This window comes from Hydra vulgaris, chromosome 15, assembly GCF_038396675.1.
Source record: "Hydra vulgaris chromosome 15, alternate assembly HydraT2T_AEP".
Taxonomy (NCBI): domain Eukaryota; kingdom Metazoa; phylum Cnidaria; class Hydrozoa; order Anthoathecata; family Hydridae; genus Hydra; species Hydra vulgaris.
Window position 1 is genome coordinate 40,220,191 of NC_088934.1, and position 18,133 is coordinate 40,238,323.

The window sequence follows — 18,133 nt, forward strand, 5'->3', positions numbered from 1 at the left end:
GAAATAAATTATTAATAAAGCAACTTCTCAAGTTGGTGAAAAATATGGAGTAGAATGAGATTTGACTTGAAGAGTAGAAATAAAAGCTTTCAAACTTTTAGTCCAGAAGGAATAAAAGCTTCTGAGATGCGCTTTATGCATACATATTATTGACATAAACATATATGTTTGCTATTTATTTAGATGCTGGCATACAATATCCTTTTATATTTATATAAACTTTAGCATTTATACGGTGTAGTATTTGCCAAAAAAGAAGATGGTGATGATGATTATAATGATCATGTTGATCATAATGATCATGTTGATCACAATGATGTTTATATATGCATATATATACAAAATATAACATGAATTTTGAATTAAAAAAATATACTTTAGTATGTATGAATTTTTATGCAGCTCCGGTCACAAATCCGGCCCCGGTCAAATATCAACCCCAGTTGTTTACTAGCTGTGGCATTTAACCACAATGTTAAATGGTAATTAATCAAATATCAATTATGACAGCTGAACTAATCACGAAGTTTCATATTGTTTTTACATAGTAGTTAACTGTTCTTGAACAAATTAGTTGTTTTGGAGTTTTCAACTGCAACCAAAAATATGTTACAAATGCAAACAACTCTGTTTAAGAAAAAATATTATTTTTGGCGACAGTTATGTGTGAGCTGTTTGATCAGCAATTATTTATTTCTCCTGTGCTGATTGCCTGGGACATTTTATCTAAACTAGACTTATTTGGTGGATGGATCCCTGGGATGCAGAGTCAAAAGGACTTTGGCTTTAAAAGTCACAAAAAGGTATATTCTTTTTGTGACTTTTAAAACTTATAATATTTCTTTTTGGTTTTTGATATCCAGAAGCTCCAAAAATATAAAAAATCTTATGGTCTACTTTTGGGGGAAAAATTAAGATTTTAGGTTTGAGGAACAATCAAATTTTGAACCCATAGTCTTTAGGTATAATGGTATAAAGGACTCCAGGATAAAAAATAATAGGTTCCAAATCATAATATTTCATGAATTTTTTTCTTATTGCAGATTATGTCACTCAACACTCTTAGAGCTCCTGGACACCAAAAACCAAGAAAAAATAGAGATTTAAAGCCAGAGTCCTTTTGGTACTCTGAATCCCTGGTGGATACGCATTATATTAATAGGACCTTTTCTTTTCTTAAAATATTGAACTGCATCTACCTTTGTATTTTAATCTTTTACTTATGGGCAATTCCACATCAAATCACCCAGTCCATTGAACCATGTGTCTTCCTTTTGTGTTATATTTTGACACATTATTCCTAATTATAAAAAAATATTGCATGCAAAATTTCAGCTAAAAAAGTTTAGCGGTTGACAAGATATTGCAATTTTAATACTGACCTGGTTTCCCAAAAAGACCCGGTTTTCATAACACTCTGAAAAAACATTTTCCTTAAAATAATAAGAAATAAAAATGGCAAAAACATGAAAATGAACATATATAATGTTTTTTTGATGCTGAATTCAATAAATGTACTTAAAATGCTCAAATATAAAAAGAACATGCATAAAAATTAATAAAACAACTAGTTTCTATAAACCAACTTTGGGGCCCAATATCTCAAAACACCCCCATCAAAAAAAATTTTTTTTTGCTGTTAATATTTTCAGCTGTTTATAATCTTACTAGGCACAAAAAATCTAACTGGAAAAATAACTAAAACATACGGAACTTTAATTTCAAAGATGTATTACTTTTTCAAGAAATTCCCAAAAAATATTTGTAAATAAAATAAAGTTAATCGTACTTTAAAAAGTTACTTAAATATAAAAGATTTGTAAAGGTATCAAAGATGAAAGTTATTTTGACTGTGTTTGTAATAGTTTACAATACTGCTCCCATTTTACTTTTACTTCCTCTACTTCAGCATTTTCAAACACATAGTTTCTACCAGAACTAGAGCAAGCTTGTGGAACAGATAGTTTTTTCAATATGTTGGTGTTTGGAATAAAACAGTAGTCATCTCTATCGGGCCAGTTAAAACAGATTGATGGACCATTTGGTTGAAGAAACTTAACTTTAGTATCAACCTCTTCTAAGTTGGTTTTAGTTACAACGCCGATCCACCACTTATCATCACAGACTACAGCGACATAACAACCTAAAGTGACAGTATCAAGTTGAGATATGTCTTGTTTCTTTTTAAGATTGTGGCTTATTGTATAATTAGTGTCTGTACTACACCTCTTTGCCCCAACCTTGTTATCTCCAAGATGTATGAATTGATGAAAGCTACGAGTACCAGGTAGAGTTGTTACACCAGTGTACCTTTCTTTTTGCGCTTCACGTTGCAATTTTAAGTCCAATCCCTTTATGTAAATGAAGTTAACAACTTTGATTTTATCAATACAAAATTCATACATAGCTTCTGATGTGAGAATTTGGTTTCTGTACGGTCGTTTTAAACTTTCTTGTGCTGTTAATCTTTTTACAATACCACCAATCCCATCGCATGGTGACTTTCCGTGGGATGTGGCAAAAAAGTTCCATTCAATTTTTAGGCAAAATTCGCTCTCTAGTTGACATAGATTGTAAAAGCTTTTACAATTTTTGTACTGTCCTGCACAACCATCAGTGAATAAATGTAATTTGGACAATGGAAAATTTTATTTTTAATATTGGTATGATTAGTTAGAATACTTTGTACACATAAGTTACATCATGTATAATGTCATCTGATATAAAACAGTAAGAAATATGTTTCAGTTCACCTTTATCATCTTTATAGTATATGACTAATGGATGTAAAGAACATTGTTGGGTGTTCCAATGGTAGCTCTGTATTTTATCTTGGACAACAAAAGCATAATTTTCAGCAAAGTCGCCAATAATGATAATGTTTGATTGATCCATACATTGTTTCAGTTGGTTAAGGTACTGTGATTGAGAGTGAGCAATAAAAGAATGAGCTTGTAGCTTTTCAAAACAAGATGCTAATAGTTCAACAAACGTTGGAACATCAGCTGTTAAACTTAATAGTGTTGCACGGTCAGTAGTTTGCCATTGCTTGTAGTGTATCTCAAAATCATCTTCGTATTCTCCAAAAATCTCATACAAATATTTGGTGAGGAGTTCTTTAACAAGACAATCATCACACTGTGCAAGCGTGCATTCTTTGTTTTCTACTGAGCAAACGGTTTTTGAAAGTAAGTCCTTATACTTTAGTCCAATATTTAAAGCATTTACAAGCAATATGGCATTTTGGTGATAAGAACAAACACAAACAGAATGTGTACCACTTGCACCTGGCAAAATGCACCACTTTGGTCTAAGTGAAGCAAATTTTGAGTAACTTATTTGTATTTCTGGATTGTTTTCTTTGTATAATAAATATAGTTCCTTTAAATTACACAAAAGCAGTTTTTTTTGTTTATGGACGTTCTTTTGAATGCTAACATAATCTTTTTTTCCAGGCATAGTTCTACATAAATCACTTGAATCATAAAAAAGTTTAACAGAATCTTCTATTTCTTTTTGTAAGACTTTCCCTTTATACAAAGGCCAACAATCAATTTTTTCTTTTATCAAGCTCATAATTTCCTCAAAGTTTTCAGCCTTCTTTTTAATGTCATTTGGTTCATAACACAGTTTTGAGGGAACATTGAATTGACTTTCAGTTTTTCTAGTAAGGTTACTTACCATTTTGTTGATGCGCGCAACTTTTCGCTTTCCTTTTGAGAGTATATGTTTTGATGACTTTGAATGAGATTTTAGAGGAGATATGTTAAAATTTTCAAGTTCTTCATTGATCTCCTGTCTTTTTGATTTGAATGATGATATTAGAAAATCTTCATCTTGTTCACCCTGACTGTGCTTCTCTTCTTTAAGATCTGCTTTTATGACAATCTTTTGCTTACAGGGTTTGCAAAGTTTCTTCCCAGGAGCAATATTTAAGCTACTTCTCATCATGTCTTGGGACTCATTTATCGTAACTACTCTAAGATTTTCTAAAAGTAATTGAATTGTATATATAATTGCATATAGCTTTATGTATTTTGTATATAGTATAATTGTATGTATAGTTGTATATAGCTTATCTGCACAATTGTTTAAAACATTGTTTATGTTTTGGAAAACACAAATTAAAAAAATATGTATATTAAAATACTTAAATTCCACTTTTACTTACTTGTAATTTTCTTTGTATGTTTTTTGAATGGATCACAGCATGCTTTCTGCCATATAGGATACATTTTCAAATAATTTGTAGCATGTTTTTCACATAATGTTGTTAAGTTTGATAGTTCAATGTTACACCATAATGATATAGCTATTTTTTCTTCGTTGCTTAAAGTTCCAATAACATCTTGTTGGCCTTTGCATGCATCTGATGTCATTAACCCAATAGAATACATCTTATAATAAACTACTTTGTATAAATGTATTTCCTAAAAAAAAGAGAATTCTCCTACTTAATTAAAAGAATTCTTCTACTTAAATAAAAGAATTTTCCTACTTAATTTTTAGTAAAAAAAAAAATTTAATATAGAAATAATTCAAACCTTTTCAGAATCCCACTGTTGTATAATTTTTTACACTGATTTTCTTTATAGATATATTTATATATATATACAATTTATATATATATCAAATTGTTAATTTGTTAAAATTTAAATGAAATTTACGAATGCTGTTTTTTAACTGAACTTTTTATAAACTAGTTATTATAAACTTTTACAAAAGTTGTCAAAATTTTAAAAACAAATGCACATCCATATCACACTAATTCAGTTTTTATATAAAACAAAACAGGATGTTTTTTTCAGTTGTTAAGTTCAAATAACTAAGTTATCATATAATTAAGACTTCCTTAAATATAACAAAATTGTTTTTTTTTTTAAGGAGTCTTTTAACTAAATATAATATTTTACAGAATCCTATTTGAAAGTTTTTTAAAATAGCTTATTGAAAATTTGATACATCTTTGAAATTAAAGTTCCGTATGTTTCAGTCGTTTTTCCAGTTAGATTTTTTGTGCCTAGTAAGATTATAAACAGCTGAAAATATTAACAGCAAAAAAAAATTTTTTTTGATGGGGGTGTTTTAAGATATTGGGCCCCAAAGTTGTTTTATAGAAACTAGTTGTTTTATTAATTTTTAAGCATGTTCCTTTTATATTTGAGCATTTTAAGTACATTTATTGAATTCAGCATCAAAAAAACATTATATATGTTTATTTTCATGTTTTTGCCATTTTTATTTCTTATTATTTTAAGGAAAATGTTTTTTCAGAGTGTTATGAAAACCGGGTCATTTTGGGAAATCAGGTCAGTATTAAAATTGCAGTATCTTGTCAACCTCTCAACATTTTTAGCTAAAATTTTATGTGTTAACTTTTCTTTTTAAGATGCAACAGCCAAAGAGGTTTTTAAAAAATTTGAAGACCCATGGTTCAAGATTTTCTAAATTTTGGGTGATTTGATGCGGAATTACCCTTATGGTATATTGAGTAGGGCTAGTCAACCTAATTTTCTCTTAAGTGATGATTGTTTTCTTGTGATAGTGCTGCACTTGGTTGCTGCATGTTATAATTAGACTGACTATAGATAGGTTATTTTGTTTATCTTTTTCTTTCTTTATTATGTTTGCTTCTTTTTAAGTTTTTGGTATTATAACAAATACTTGGAATGACCATTGTCTTACTATCAGAAAGAAAATTGGTCTTCTAAATTCAGTGAAATTCATTAAGAACATATGAATCTGCCATCTGGGCCAATTACTTTGTGTTTTTTCAACTTAATTTGCCAAAAGCATTTTATTTGAACTTGGATTTATTTTGATTGATTGAATTTTACTTGGATTGATTAACCTTTTATATCTGAGCAGATGTTCTGCTCAGATATGTTTGTAAGGTAAATTTGGCTGTGTTTGATTCTTTTGTTGAGTTCTATATTTGCAAATCTGTTAATTATACAATTAATTATATAATTAATTATACAATTAATCAATCTTAATTATTCAGATGACTCTCTTAATTCTTAAATACTTGGTGTGCCATTTATAATGAGGGTCAATTACAATAAAGGAAGGATGCTTGTATTGTTTGTTTGTTGTTGTTGTTGTTGTTGTTGTTGTTGTTGTTGTTGTTGTTGTTGTAATATTAATTTTAAAATAAAGTATTTAAAAAAAAAAGATAAAGTTCCCAATATTGCGAAAAAGGTATATATAATTTATTACTGGATAATACCCTGATTTATTACTGGATAATACCCTGATATATCTAAACATTTAAGACTCATATATATTGAGTATTCTCATATATATTGAGTATATATATTTAGTATTACTGGATAATACCCTAATTTATTACTGGATAATACCCTGATATATCTAAGACATAATACCCACAATATATCTAAACACTAAAGACTCGTATATATCAGGTATTCTCATTTTAATAATTCTTTTGAATGAATATAATGATCTACAAATTTCAATAATTGGGTTACATGTTGATTGAACAGAAAATTGTTTTTGTCTGAATTTTTGTTCTGAAAATTGGCTGCTTGTTATCTGAATGCTTTTTTTAAATGGCTGTCTTAAATTTGTTGTTTGAACAAGCAACATACTCTTTCATTTATTTTTACTTTGGTATTTATTATTTTATGGAATTGTAAATTAAAAAAATTTAAATTTTGTTTTAAAATAATATTTTGTATATATTTACCTATGTATTGTGTAATTAATTTCTAGCTGTTCAAAATGAGAGAGACAAAATATCTAGATCCAAACCTCCTGAGGAACATGATCTTACTTTAAATCCACAGACTCTAGTTAATGCTGAAATGCTTTCTCGTCCAGCACAGTCTCCATCAGGTTCAATCATTACACAATTTTTTTTTTAATTACTATCAAAGTTTATTTTAAAAAATTTTGTTATTAAATATAGAAAATTTAGTTATTAAAACATATGCAGAAATAAGTTAGTATTTTTTATAGTATACTAATTTAAATGTTCTTTTTTTTTAATATTACATAGCTACATTAAGTTATTATGTATAACTTATTATTATATTTTTATATATTTAAATCTCTATGCAATTAATACTTTTTAATTTATTAAGCATACATTGAAAAATAAATAAATAGTTTTTTTCTTTTATTTTTAAATGTTAATTCACCTCCCCAAGGCCGAGAAGGCCACTACAGTCATGGAGGCTGTTTTAATTCTAGTTAGAACCCTCTCTCGACTCTATAACTCTGAAACACGAGCCTTGACAAACAAGGTCGCTGCACTGAGAAACAAGTTGAGCATGGTACTTCCAGGGATGTTGTTGGGATCAAACTCAGAACTTCTCACTTATGAAGCGAGCGCTCTACCACTACATCACTACCTCATTATTCTTTATTCAGTGTATTAGGGTGTATGGTGTAAAGATCAAAGCATTAGTTACCAAAATTGCATAGTTGCATTTTTTTCATTGTCTATATTAAATTAACTACATTAAATAAAACTTGTATTTCATTAAGGCCTATCTTCAATTCTTTAGCATCATTAACAAAACTACTTGAATTAATTAGTCGAGTTATATTTTTATTTAATGTTGGTTGAATAATTTTACCCAGATACTCTGATGTTTCATAAGGTGGTGTGTTAATAGTTAAAAAACAGGACACATTGGGTAATTATTTTCTGGTTTGCGAGTTTTAACCATTCCATAGATTCTAGATGGAAAGCAATCTGATAGATACATTTTAAAGTAAGAAACATTGTCTAACTTAACCTGTTTAATTTAACCTGTCTTTAAAATTTTGATTTTAAATGAGTAATATTGTCTAACTTCTTTTCTTAATTTAACAGTTATTGATTTTTTTTTTAATTTTCACAGTTTTTGAAATTCAGTGGTAAATGTGGTTGTTGAGTCATAATCAATAGTTTTACTATTTTTTATTTGTTCTTTTACTTTTTGCTTCATTTTCATATAATAAACCTGTTCCTTTATCAAACCAGATATATCTTTATTTGTAAATGTTTTTTTAAGTGTTGTAAAGAAGTTTTGTTAAGTGTTGTTATTGTTGTTAAGTGTTGTTGTTGCTGTTAAGTGTTGTTGTTTTGTTAAGTATTGTTTTGTTAAGTGTTGTTTTGTTAAGTGTTATTTTGTTAAGTGTTGTTGTTGTTGTTAAGTGTTGTTGTTGTTGTTAAGTGTTGTTTTTGTTGTTAAGTGTTGTTGTTGTTATTAAGTGTTGTTGTTGTTAAGTGTTGTTGTTAAGTTATCTTTTAATTTTAAAAAACTAGTTTGATTTTTTGAACTGTTTTGTCTCTGCCTGTGTTTGTTTATTTTGTCTTTTGAGTCTTAAGGCACAATTTGCAACATTAGTGATTATCCATATAAAGGATATTCACTTTATAATTAATGAATACAGAAAATAACGAATAGTCATAATGACTATTCGTTATTTTCTGTATTCATTAATTATATTTTCAGCTTTTTTGGTATGTACTGAACTTTTTATTTTAAACAATTCGGAAATATATTGTTTGAAATGCATTTTTGAAGAAAAACAAGTTGATATTATTCTCGTTTCATTGTACATTGTACATACATACATAGACTAATAGCCTTGCAGCTATTCTTAGAGCCTGTTGTTGCAAAGGAGTGCCACTACATCAACTAAGGGTTTGGGATGGGGCATCGATCTATACATATATATATTTATATATGTGTGTGTGTGTATATATATATATACATAACGCTCAGAACTAGGGTCAGCATTTGGCAATGCTGACCTAAAAATGTTTGAGGACCTAATTTCTATGTTTTATGGTGACACCTTGGTATCAAATTTTTTTTGCTAACCTGATGCCGACCTCTTAAAGACTGAGGTCGGCAAATTATTACTGACCTTATTTTTTCTAATTCCAAAGGTTGTATACATAAATTAGAAGAAAATCACTTATCAAATTTTTTAGAAAAAAATAAGACATTAAATGCAATATTATGTCTACATAATATATAATTTCATAAATGCAGGCATCAAAATAAGTAAGCTCAAAAAACAGTTATAATAATTCTTCCTTTGAAAATATATTTTAAAAAAACAGTAGTAAACAGTTCTAAAGAATTCTTTTTATAATAGTGTCAACATGTTCCACAAATTTGTGAAAATTTACAGTAGTAAAGACATATATGACTTCCCGTAATTTGTTGATCATTTGTTTCTAATAAGTCTTTTAGATGAAACACAGTGTAAAATAAAAAAAATTTGAGAAGTGATTTTCTACTAATTTAATTTATGTATTTATATAAGTGTTGTAATGACTTTTAAATAATTTGACTGTTGACTAAATAGACTAATATATTTTTTTAAATTGACTTATACATTTTTGAAGTTGACTAAAAGTCAGTTTAGTTGAAATATGGGAATAAATTTTGTTTCAAAAATAGCAATAAAACTAATAAAGTAATTTATATTCGCTTTCTATTTTTTAACATCACATCACATCACTTAAAAAATAATGGAGCAAAAAAAAAAATGAGAGCAGGGCCTCCCTGACACTGAGACAATTAATTCCCAGACCCCAATGATTTAGCAACTGCCTTAAACGCTTATTAAATATCATAAAGTCTATACAATCATATTTACATTGTTATTTTATAGATGACAAATAGATTTTGTAGCTTCACGATTTAGTTTTGCCTCAGGGCCTAGAGTTAGCCTGGCCCTGTATGAAAGTAGTTATGAAAATCGCAAGCATAGCACAAACATAGCATAAACATAGCACAAACATAGCATAAACATAAAAAAAATTTATAAAATACCTAACTGAAAGTTTAATTAGGTATAAATATTTCTAAAATGCTTTGAATTTTGTAAAACTTAAAGAGAGTAAAAAACAGTATACAATAGTTATAATAATATTGTTATTGAATGAACAATTAAATGTTAAAAATTGAAAAAATTAAATTGAATAAAGAGATAAATATTTTAAGATTATTACTAGACTAAACCAACTTTTAATAGGTTATTAGGAAATCCATAGTCGATTAAATCGATTGTTTAATTTTTCAAAGTTACTAATTTTAACTTTGTGTATGCAAATATCTAATTTATGTAAACTTGAAACTATGTAATGTTTAAACATATATCAAGTTTTTCAGTGTAACTTTTACTTGAAAAGTGCATTGTGACAATATATGTTATATATATAATATTTATAGATATTATATATATAACATATATAAAGATATCATATACTATAAACAACACCAGGAGGAATTTGTTGCGCATATGTCATGATTGAGACTTATGTTATTAAATGGTCTCAGGTAATTAGTCCTAATAAGCTGGGGGTGATCTAAAACTTAAAAAAAGAAATACAGAAAACTTAAAGAAATAAATTATTATGCCATTCTGCCATTTGCTCCTAAAGCAGTTTTTTTAATGAATTGTTTTTTTATTGTTGACTAAAAAATATTGAAGTAAATAAAGAATAAGTATATAAATCAGGGGTAAATGCATTATTATTTGATATTTAAGATAGCTAACTTCCAGACATAAAGCAAACTCTAAACATTTATGTTTATACTTATGTCAAATAAGAATGTTTTTTTAAAAGTTGCGATGATTGGAGCCTGGGATCAAAATAGCACTAAAATTTTGGTGAAATCTGCCTCAAACGGGAGAGCAACAAGTTAATAAAATAATTCTTTACTATTCTCAAATAAATCTATATTCATTGATAAATTTTAGAATTCATACAATAATCTCTTAGCGTTCAAAAAATATGACCATATAAAGTTTGAACCCCCCTCAATTTGAGGGGGTTACATAATTTATTTAGGCCATAATTTTTGAATGCCAAGAGATTTTTTTATGAATTTTGATATTTATTGATGAATATAAATTTAGTTGAGAATAATGAAAAGAATTTTTTCATTACTCTTAACGAAATTTTAGGGCCTGTACCTTACTTTACTTTACTAGTCTGGAGAGTAAGGATATATATTTAAGGAAAAAGTATAAAAAAGGTTGGTGTAGAATAGACTTACAAAGACCCATATTTTACATGTCCAGTCAGCAAGTATTAATAAATGTATGTATATATATATATATATATATATATATATATATATATATATATATATATATATATATATATATATATATATATATATACAGTATTGGACAAAACATTTGCAACCAACATCGAACAATGCAAAAAGTGTTCCTAATTTTACATGTCTTAAAAATGAAGCGAACTATACTACCACAGCAAACAATTCAGGAGTCTGGAGTCATTGCATGCCATGACATGAGCAATCAGCTGACAGGTGACAGCACACAGGCAGAATTTTGTTGACAAGTGCCATTTTGCAGCGGACAAAACAAGTGAAACTTTTTTGCTTTGTTTCATTTTCTTAAGTCTGGTCCGTGTCAATGTCACGGAAGTTTTTTAATATTTAAAGGAAGTATCCAGAAGTTTCCAGAAGCATGCAGAAGCTTCCAGAAGAAGCATCTGGAAGCATCTAGTAGCATCCAGAAGTATCCAGAAACATTCAGAAGCATCCAGACACATCCAGAAGCTTCTAGAAGCATCGAAAAGAAGCATCTAGAATCTTCCAGAACAGGTTCTCACAGGTTCATTTTACTATATAAGAGACATGTAAATCGACATGTAATTCAGTCAGTATATGGAAGTCAATCAGTCAGTATTATCAAGACAGTTTATCAAAGTGAGTTTTATCAAAGTGTTTTATCAAAGAACATCAATACAAGAAGTGAAATACAACAAGTGTTTCATTACATCAATACAGTCCACATCCAACCAAGACGTTGTGTTCCACAGAGCATTATTGTATCATCACAAGGTAAATGTAACACGGTAAGCCTTGAGAAGCGTGATTATTTATTTTTATTATTTTTTATGACTTCAAGTGGAAAAATGGCTCCCGACAGTCTTGGATTGGAACTAAGAAAAAAAATTATTGGCGATTACGTAAGTGGAATGTCACAAAAAAGTATTCGTAATAAGGATCAACTGTTTGAACAAATCCAAAAGGCCTGGGCAGCGATTCCACAAAGTTTCATTGATCACCTGATCGAATCTATGCCTCGAAGATGCAAGGCTGTGATTGACAACAAAGGATTCGCCACGAAATATTGATAGCGAAATACAGCTTGGTCAACATTTTGTCGAGTTGCACTTGTTTTGTCCAGAAGGAAATCAACTTTTTTTAATACTTTTGATTAATTTATTAATTTTCGTGCACAAATAATGAACTTTGTGATGAATAAAACTTGAAGAACTTTATCTCTAAACAGTTACATAGTTATTTCTCTAAATTGAAAAAATGCAGCACTTTTATATAAAGAAACTAAATTAGCATTATTTGGTTGCACTCGTTTTGTCCGATACTGTATATATATATATATAAATTAGTAAAAAACACTTATCTAACTTTTATCTTCGACTTGAAGTTTCACCATTGCTGGATCATCAGGAAGAGAACTCTTCCTGATGGGGAAGAGTTGGATCATCAGGAAGAGTTCTCTTCCTGATGATCCAGCAATGGTGAAACTTCAAGTCGAAGATAAAAGTTAGATAAGTGTTTTTTACTAATTTATTATTGCTCTGTTTTAAGAACATTGAGCACTCTATTTGTAAAATACACTAACATAATTTACATATATATATATATATATATATATATATATATATATATATATATATATATATATATATATATATATATATATATATATATTTGTATTATGTATATTTATATTTTACAGCTACTGTATAATAGTAGATGCTTGGTAATTCTTTTTAGATTGTAAAACTGGGCGTGAAGCTTCAAGCCACGATATAGTTGAATCAATGAAGCAGCAGCTACTTGTTTTAGTTGAATGGGCTAAATATATTCCAGTATTTTGTGACTTGCCTCTTGACGACCAAGTTTCTTTACTCCGAGCACATGCTAGTGAACATTTAGTTTTAGGTGTTGCAAGGCGCTCTATGGCATATAATGATGCATTGTTGTTAGGGAATGATCTTATAATTTCTCGTAACCAACCTGAGGTAGAAATTCGTCGTATTGCAATTAAAATTATGGATGAAATAGTGACACCAATGGTTGAGTTAAACATTGATGACACAGAATATGCTTGTCTGAAAGCTATTGTATTTTTCAATCCTGGTAAGTGTTTTTTAAGCTTGTCACAAAGTAATTAATAGCAAATAGGTTCTACCTTTAGCGTAAATAGACTCTACTTTTAGAAGAATACAAGAACTCATTGAGCAGAACTTAATGACTTATGAAATTTATGAGTTCATGATATTTTAATGAATTTATGATATTTTAATTAATTCATGGTATTTTAATTAATTCATGATATATATTATCTCAATATTTTAAGTGTTAGTACACAAAATTTTATAAAAAAGATTGTTTATTTGTTTCAAAACATTCCTTTAGACTAAGTAGGTAACTGTGACATGCCTAGTGATCATGACAGAGTTTTATTATGTGTGGAAGCATAGTGTGAAAAATTTTATAATAAAGGAAAAACTAGTTGTATAAAAGAATATAGTTTACATTATAATGCATATTCAGATAAATTTACAGGACTACAGGCTTCACTCATAGTTCTTAAACAACACTAAGAATAAGACTAGGTAAGATAAAAGAAAAACAATCCAGTTATGCTTAGGCATATGTAACTGGATGAAGAAAAACACCAATGCCCCATTCCTAAATTTTAACTGCTTTTCATTGAAATTTAAAAGCAATAAATAACTAAAGGAAACTGGGGATTAGGAGGATATAGTTTTAATTTTTTTAAATGTATTTTTATAAATCTTAACTCTTTCTTAGCTTTATATTTTGAAACATGTAGCTTGAATCTACAGCTAGGAGAAACAAGTTAGTTATGGTACTTTCAGAGGTAATACAATCAAATCTTGAGAAGTGGAATTATCTTATTAAGTTAGTCTGCTAATATTAATAAACTAAAAAGTTAGTTAACTAATTTTAATTAGATTAATAAGTTAGTTGATAAATTAATACTAAATTTCTACTAAAATTTAGGTGACTCAATAATGTTTTTTTTAGACAAGTTAGCAACAAATTTTGGTCCTAACATTAAGTTAACTGTAAAGCATTTAATAATATAGGGTAGCTATAGTTAATATAATACATGTGGTTTGTCAGCATTCAAAAAGTCCTTGTAAAATGAAAATAGTAATTGAATTATATAATTAGTGATACATAATAGTATAATAAAAATTAGTCAATATGTAGATGCATAGTAGTCATATAATATTATTAAAATATACTAGAATAATGTATATATAAACGAATATGCTTATAGGTATATATAATAAATATATATATATATATATATATATATATATATATATATATATATATATATATATATATATATATATTTATAATTTTATAGATTTTATAATATATAAATTTATTTCCAAAAGTTCAATCTTTAATATTGTTTTTTGTATGTTCACTATTTACAAAATGCATCTTTAATATATTTTTACAGGGTGTCTGACAGATAAGGAAAACAGGGAATAGTCAGGGGGTTCAGATATCTGCAAAAAAATCGAGAAATTATCCGGGACTAAACTGGGTTAAATTCGTAAAAAATCAGCAAGAAATCAAATGGCTCTTCGTCAAACTTGCATAAATTAAGTAGATTATATATTTTACATGTAATAAAAAATATTATTTGGCAGATCTTGATACTTTAAATGTGGGTTCTTTATAATGTTTTTGCAGTTGAAAAGAATTTTTCTAAAAGAGTTTGACTAGTTTTTCTAAAGTTGAGTTCGGGTAACTTCAAATTAAATCAAAGAAGATAGCTAGTGGATTACAGAAATATTAGGGAAATCCACCTTAAAATATCAACAGACACCCTGTTTAAGTTATAAAATCTTTATTAGTTAACAAACATTAACAAAAGTTTCTGATACATCTTTTTAAGTATTTATTTGTTTATAATGCTTAAATATAGATGCACGCGGCTTAAGTGATATTAAACGAATAAAGAAGATGCGTTTTGAGGTGCAGACTGCATTGGAAGACTACATCAGTGAATGTTCATTTGATTGTCGTGGTAAGTTTGGTGAAGTTTTACTTCTACTGCCTTCTTTGCAAGCAGCAGCATCAATTATGGTAGAACAATTACAATTTGCACGTTTGTTTGGTGTTGCTAAAGTTGACAATTTACTACAGGAGATGCTACTTGGAGGTATGGCCACAGATAAAACACTGTATATTCTGGTTTGTATTTTAATTTGTTTTGAAAAGTAAACCTATGTTCATAGACATTAAAACAGTTGATTTATACACCAGAAGGTACACTAGGATTCTTATATGTATAACTAAATATACTAAATTTTTATATGTATATCATTACTTTAATTTATTTTGGTTGTTACTTATTTTATATATATATATATATATATATATATATATATATATATATATATATATATATATATATATGTATATATATATATATATATATATATATATATATATATATATATATATATATATATATATATAATTCCAAACTGGTTGTCAGAAAGTTTTGTTGACAAAAAGTTAAAATTAATATGCAAGACCGGAATTATTTTTTTTGTTACTTGATAGACTGCCTGCCCCAACCAAACCCTCAGTCGATGTAGCAGCACTCCCTTGCGAGTCAGGCTATAAGATAGTCGATATAGCAACATTTCATTGCAAGTCAGGCTATTTGTCAGTCAATGTAGAGGCACTCTGTTGCGAGTCAGGCTATAAGATAGTCAATTTAGCAACACTTCATGCATGATTAACAGACAAAAAAATTAAAAAAAACAACATTTTATTAAAAAAAATAAAAATATTTTATTAAAAAATATAAAAACATTGTTTATATTATTAAAAACATTCAGAATGTTTTTAAAAATATTCTGGTCAATCAAATTTGCATTTTTGCGGGTTTTTAAAAAAACGATTAATTTGTAATTAAATTAATGGTTTTAACTTTCTGACAACACGCAAATGTCGGACGAAAGTCAAAAGTAATTAAAAGTGACGTATTTGTTGGCATAAGAATCATTTTTTTCCTTCCATACTCCCAAATGCAACAATCTATAGAACTCTATATATATATATATATATATATTATATATATATATATATATATATATATATATATATATATATATATATATATATATATATATATATATATATATATATATATATATATATATACACACACACATATACATGTGCACACATTTAGCGCTTTTTTACACACTCGCCAAAGTTTTTGTGGGGGAGTGCAAAAAGCACAAAAGCGCTAGTTAAATGGAGAAGACTGATACACATCCAACTTGTATGAGTATCATTTCAAGAGTTTGGACCTTATTTTAATAATCAAATTTGAATTTAAGCCATTAACTATATTTTTCAATTAAAAAACAGTTATCTCTGAAATTTTAAACCGAGTAATAATCAAATACAAGACAAATACAAGAGAATTAAATTATCTAAACAAAATATGTTAAGAATAGTTTTATTTACAAATTCTAAGTATTTATAATTACATCCATTTACATTAGTTGTTTCTTTTTCTTCTTTAGGCTCAGGTGTTCAAGATCAACTTGATGCTTTAACACTATCTCCACTTCAAACCGAATCTCCAGAGTCAGTTGCTGGAGGTTGTCAACAATGTGTTGGTCTTTCTCAGCTTTCATTTGCTGCAAGTACTCTACTTCCTATACTCAATCATAATCTTGTTACTTCTAGTGAGAACAGACCGCTGGCCACCATTATTCCTGCCAATGAAGCGTTTCACTCCTTTCAAATTCAATCAAGTGGCCAGATTTTTGAACAGCAAATTCTAAACAACAGTATTGAAATGTCAATTAGTGATGTTACTCATTCAGAAATAGGACATCTATCTTATAATAGTTTGAATGTCAAAGATGAAATTGAACATTAAATTTTGTAATTATTTATTTTGAGCAACTGTCGTTTAAGCTTTTGCAAAAATTTAGTTTAAACAGCATCGGTCAGTTTTATGATTTTGACAAATTTCTCAATAAGTTACGTGCTAAGTATTTCTTGTGGATTTTATGTTTTTATACATAGTAATGTTTAAAGTTTTAAATTATAGAAAAAAATTAGAGGAAGAAAAAAGAAATAAAAAAGAAAATATTTTTTTATTGTGCAACTAAATCTTGAAATATGAAGCATTAGATTTTTTGAGCATGAACAAAAAAATTTTGCAGTTTCAGGTTGTTGGTTTTTTTTTTCAAATGTACTGTTGCAATCAGTATTTGTTTTTTTTTTGTTTTTTTATATAAAATTTAATATTTTGCTCATTGTAGTTTAGACATTTAGTGTGCTGTGTATATTATAATGTATATTATTTCATTTTATTTTATTGTTCAAGTTTTTTTTTTTTTTTTTTTTTGTTACACAATAATTGTTATTTTTATGAAATTCTTTATTACGCTTTATCACAGTTGTTTTTACGACAGTTTTGTTTTACTTTTAAAAAGATCTTTTTTTTTTTTTTTTTTAATATAATGAAAAGATATTTCTTTGCTATGTTCTATAAATATATATTTGATAAATTATTTTTGCTTATTAAGAATAGAATTGTTTCTATGAAATATGTATTTTTTTTATATATTTGAAGAATTTACATATACTTATTTAAATTCCTATTATTTTTTTTTTATAATTTTAAATACTTTTTTAATTAGAAGGATTCAATTTTTAAGAAGAAAATTTTTATGCATGTCTTAATTTATTGACGAGTTCTGGCTTTATTTACTTAATTGTAAAAATAAAATTTATAGTTTAACAATGCTATTGCAAGTCATAAAATATTATTGCAAGTCTTAAATTACTATTGCAAGTCATAAAATATTGTGAGTCAAAAAAAGCTGTTGCAAATCATAAAACACTATTGTAAGTCATAAAACACTATTGCAAGTCATAAAATATTAAAAATAATTAGAATAAATTGTTTAAATCATTTAAATAACATAATATAATTAGTATAAACAAACAACTCATTCAAATAATTCAATATGAAAGTATATCATTTATTGCACAATCATAAA

General features: G+C 27.4%; 1 protein-coding gene across 2 annotated transcripts in view; it reads left to right on the forward strand.

Annotated features, from left to right (window-relative positions):
* Positions 1 to 17,725, forward strand: part of LOC100197146 (hepatocyte nuclear factor 4-gamma) — a 42,646-nt gene extending 24,921 nt beyond the window's left edge. The window contains exons 5-8 of one of the 2 annotated variants that reach the window (XM_065820371.1): positions 6,736 to 6,858; positions 12,816 to 13,181; positions 15,019 to 15,255; positions 16,640 to 17,725. In XM_065820371.1, coding sequence (XP_065676443.1) covers positions 6,736 to 6,858; positions 12,816 to 13,181; positions 15,019 to 15,255; positions 16,640 to 17,001 — 1,088 coding nt within the window. In that variant the 3' untranslated portion in view covers positions 17,002 to 17,725. The remainder of the gene's footprint in view (positions 1 to 6,735; positions 6,859 to 12,815; positions 13,182 to 15,018; positions 15,256 to 16,639) is intronic. The other variant, XM_065820372.1, reaches the window with a different exon arrangement.
* The last annotated feature ends 408 nt before the right edge of the window (positions 17,726 to 18,133 follow it).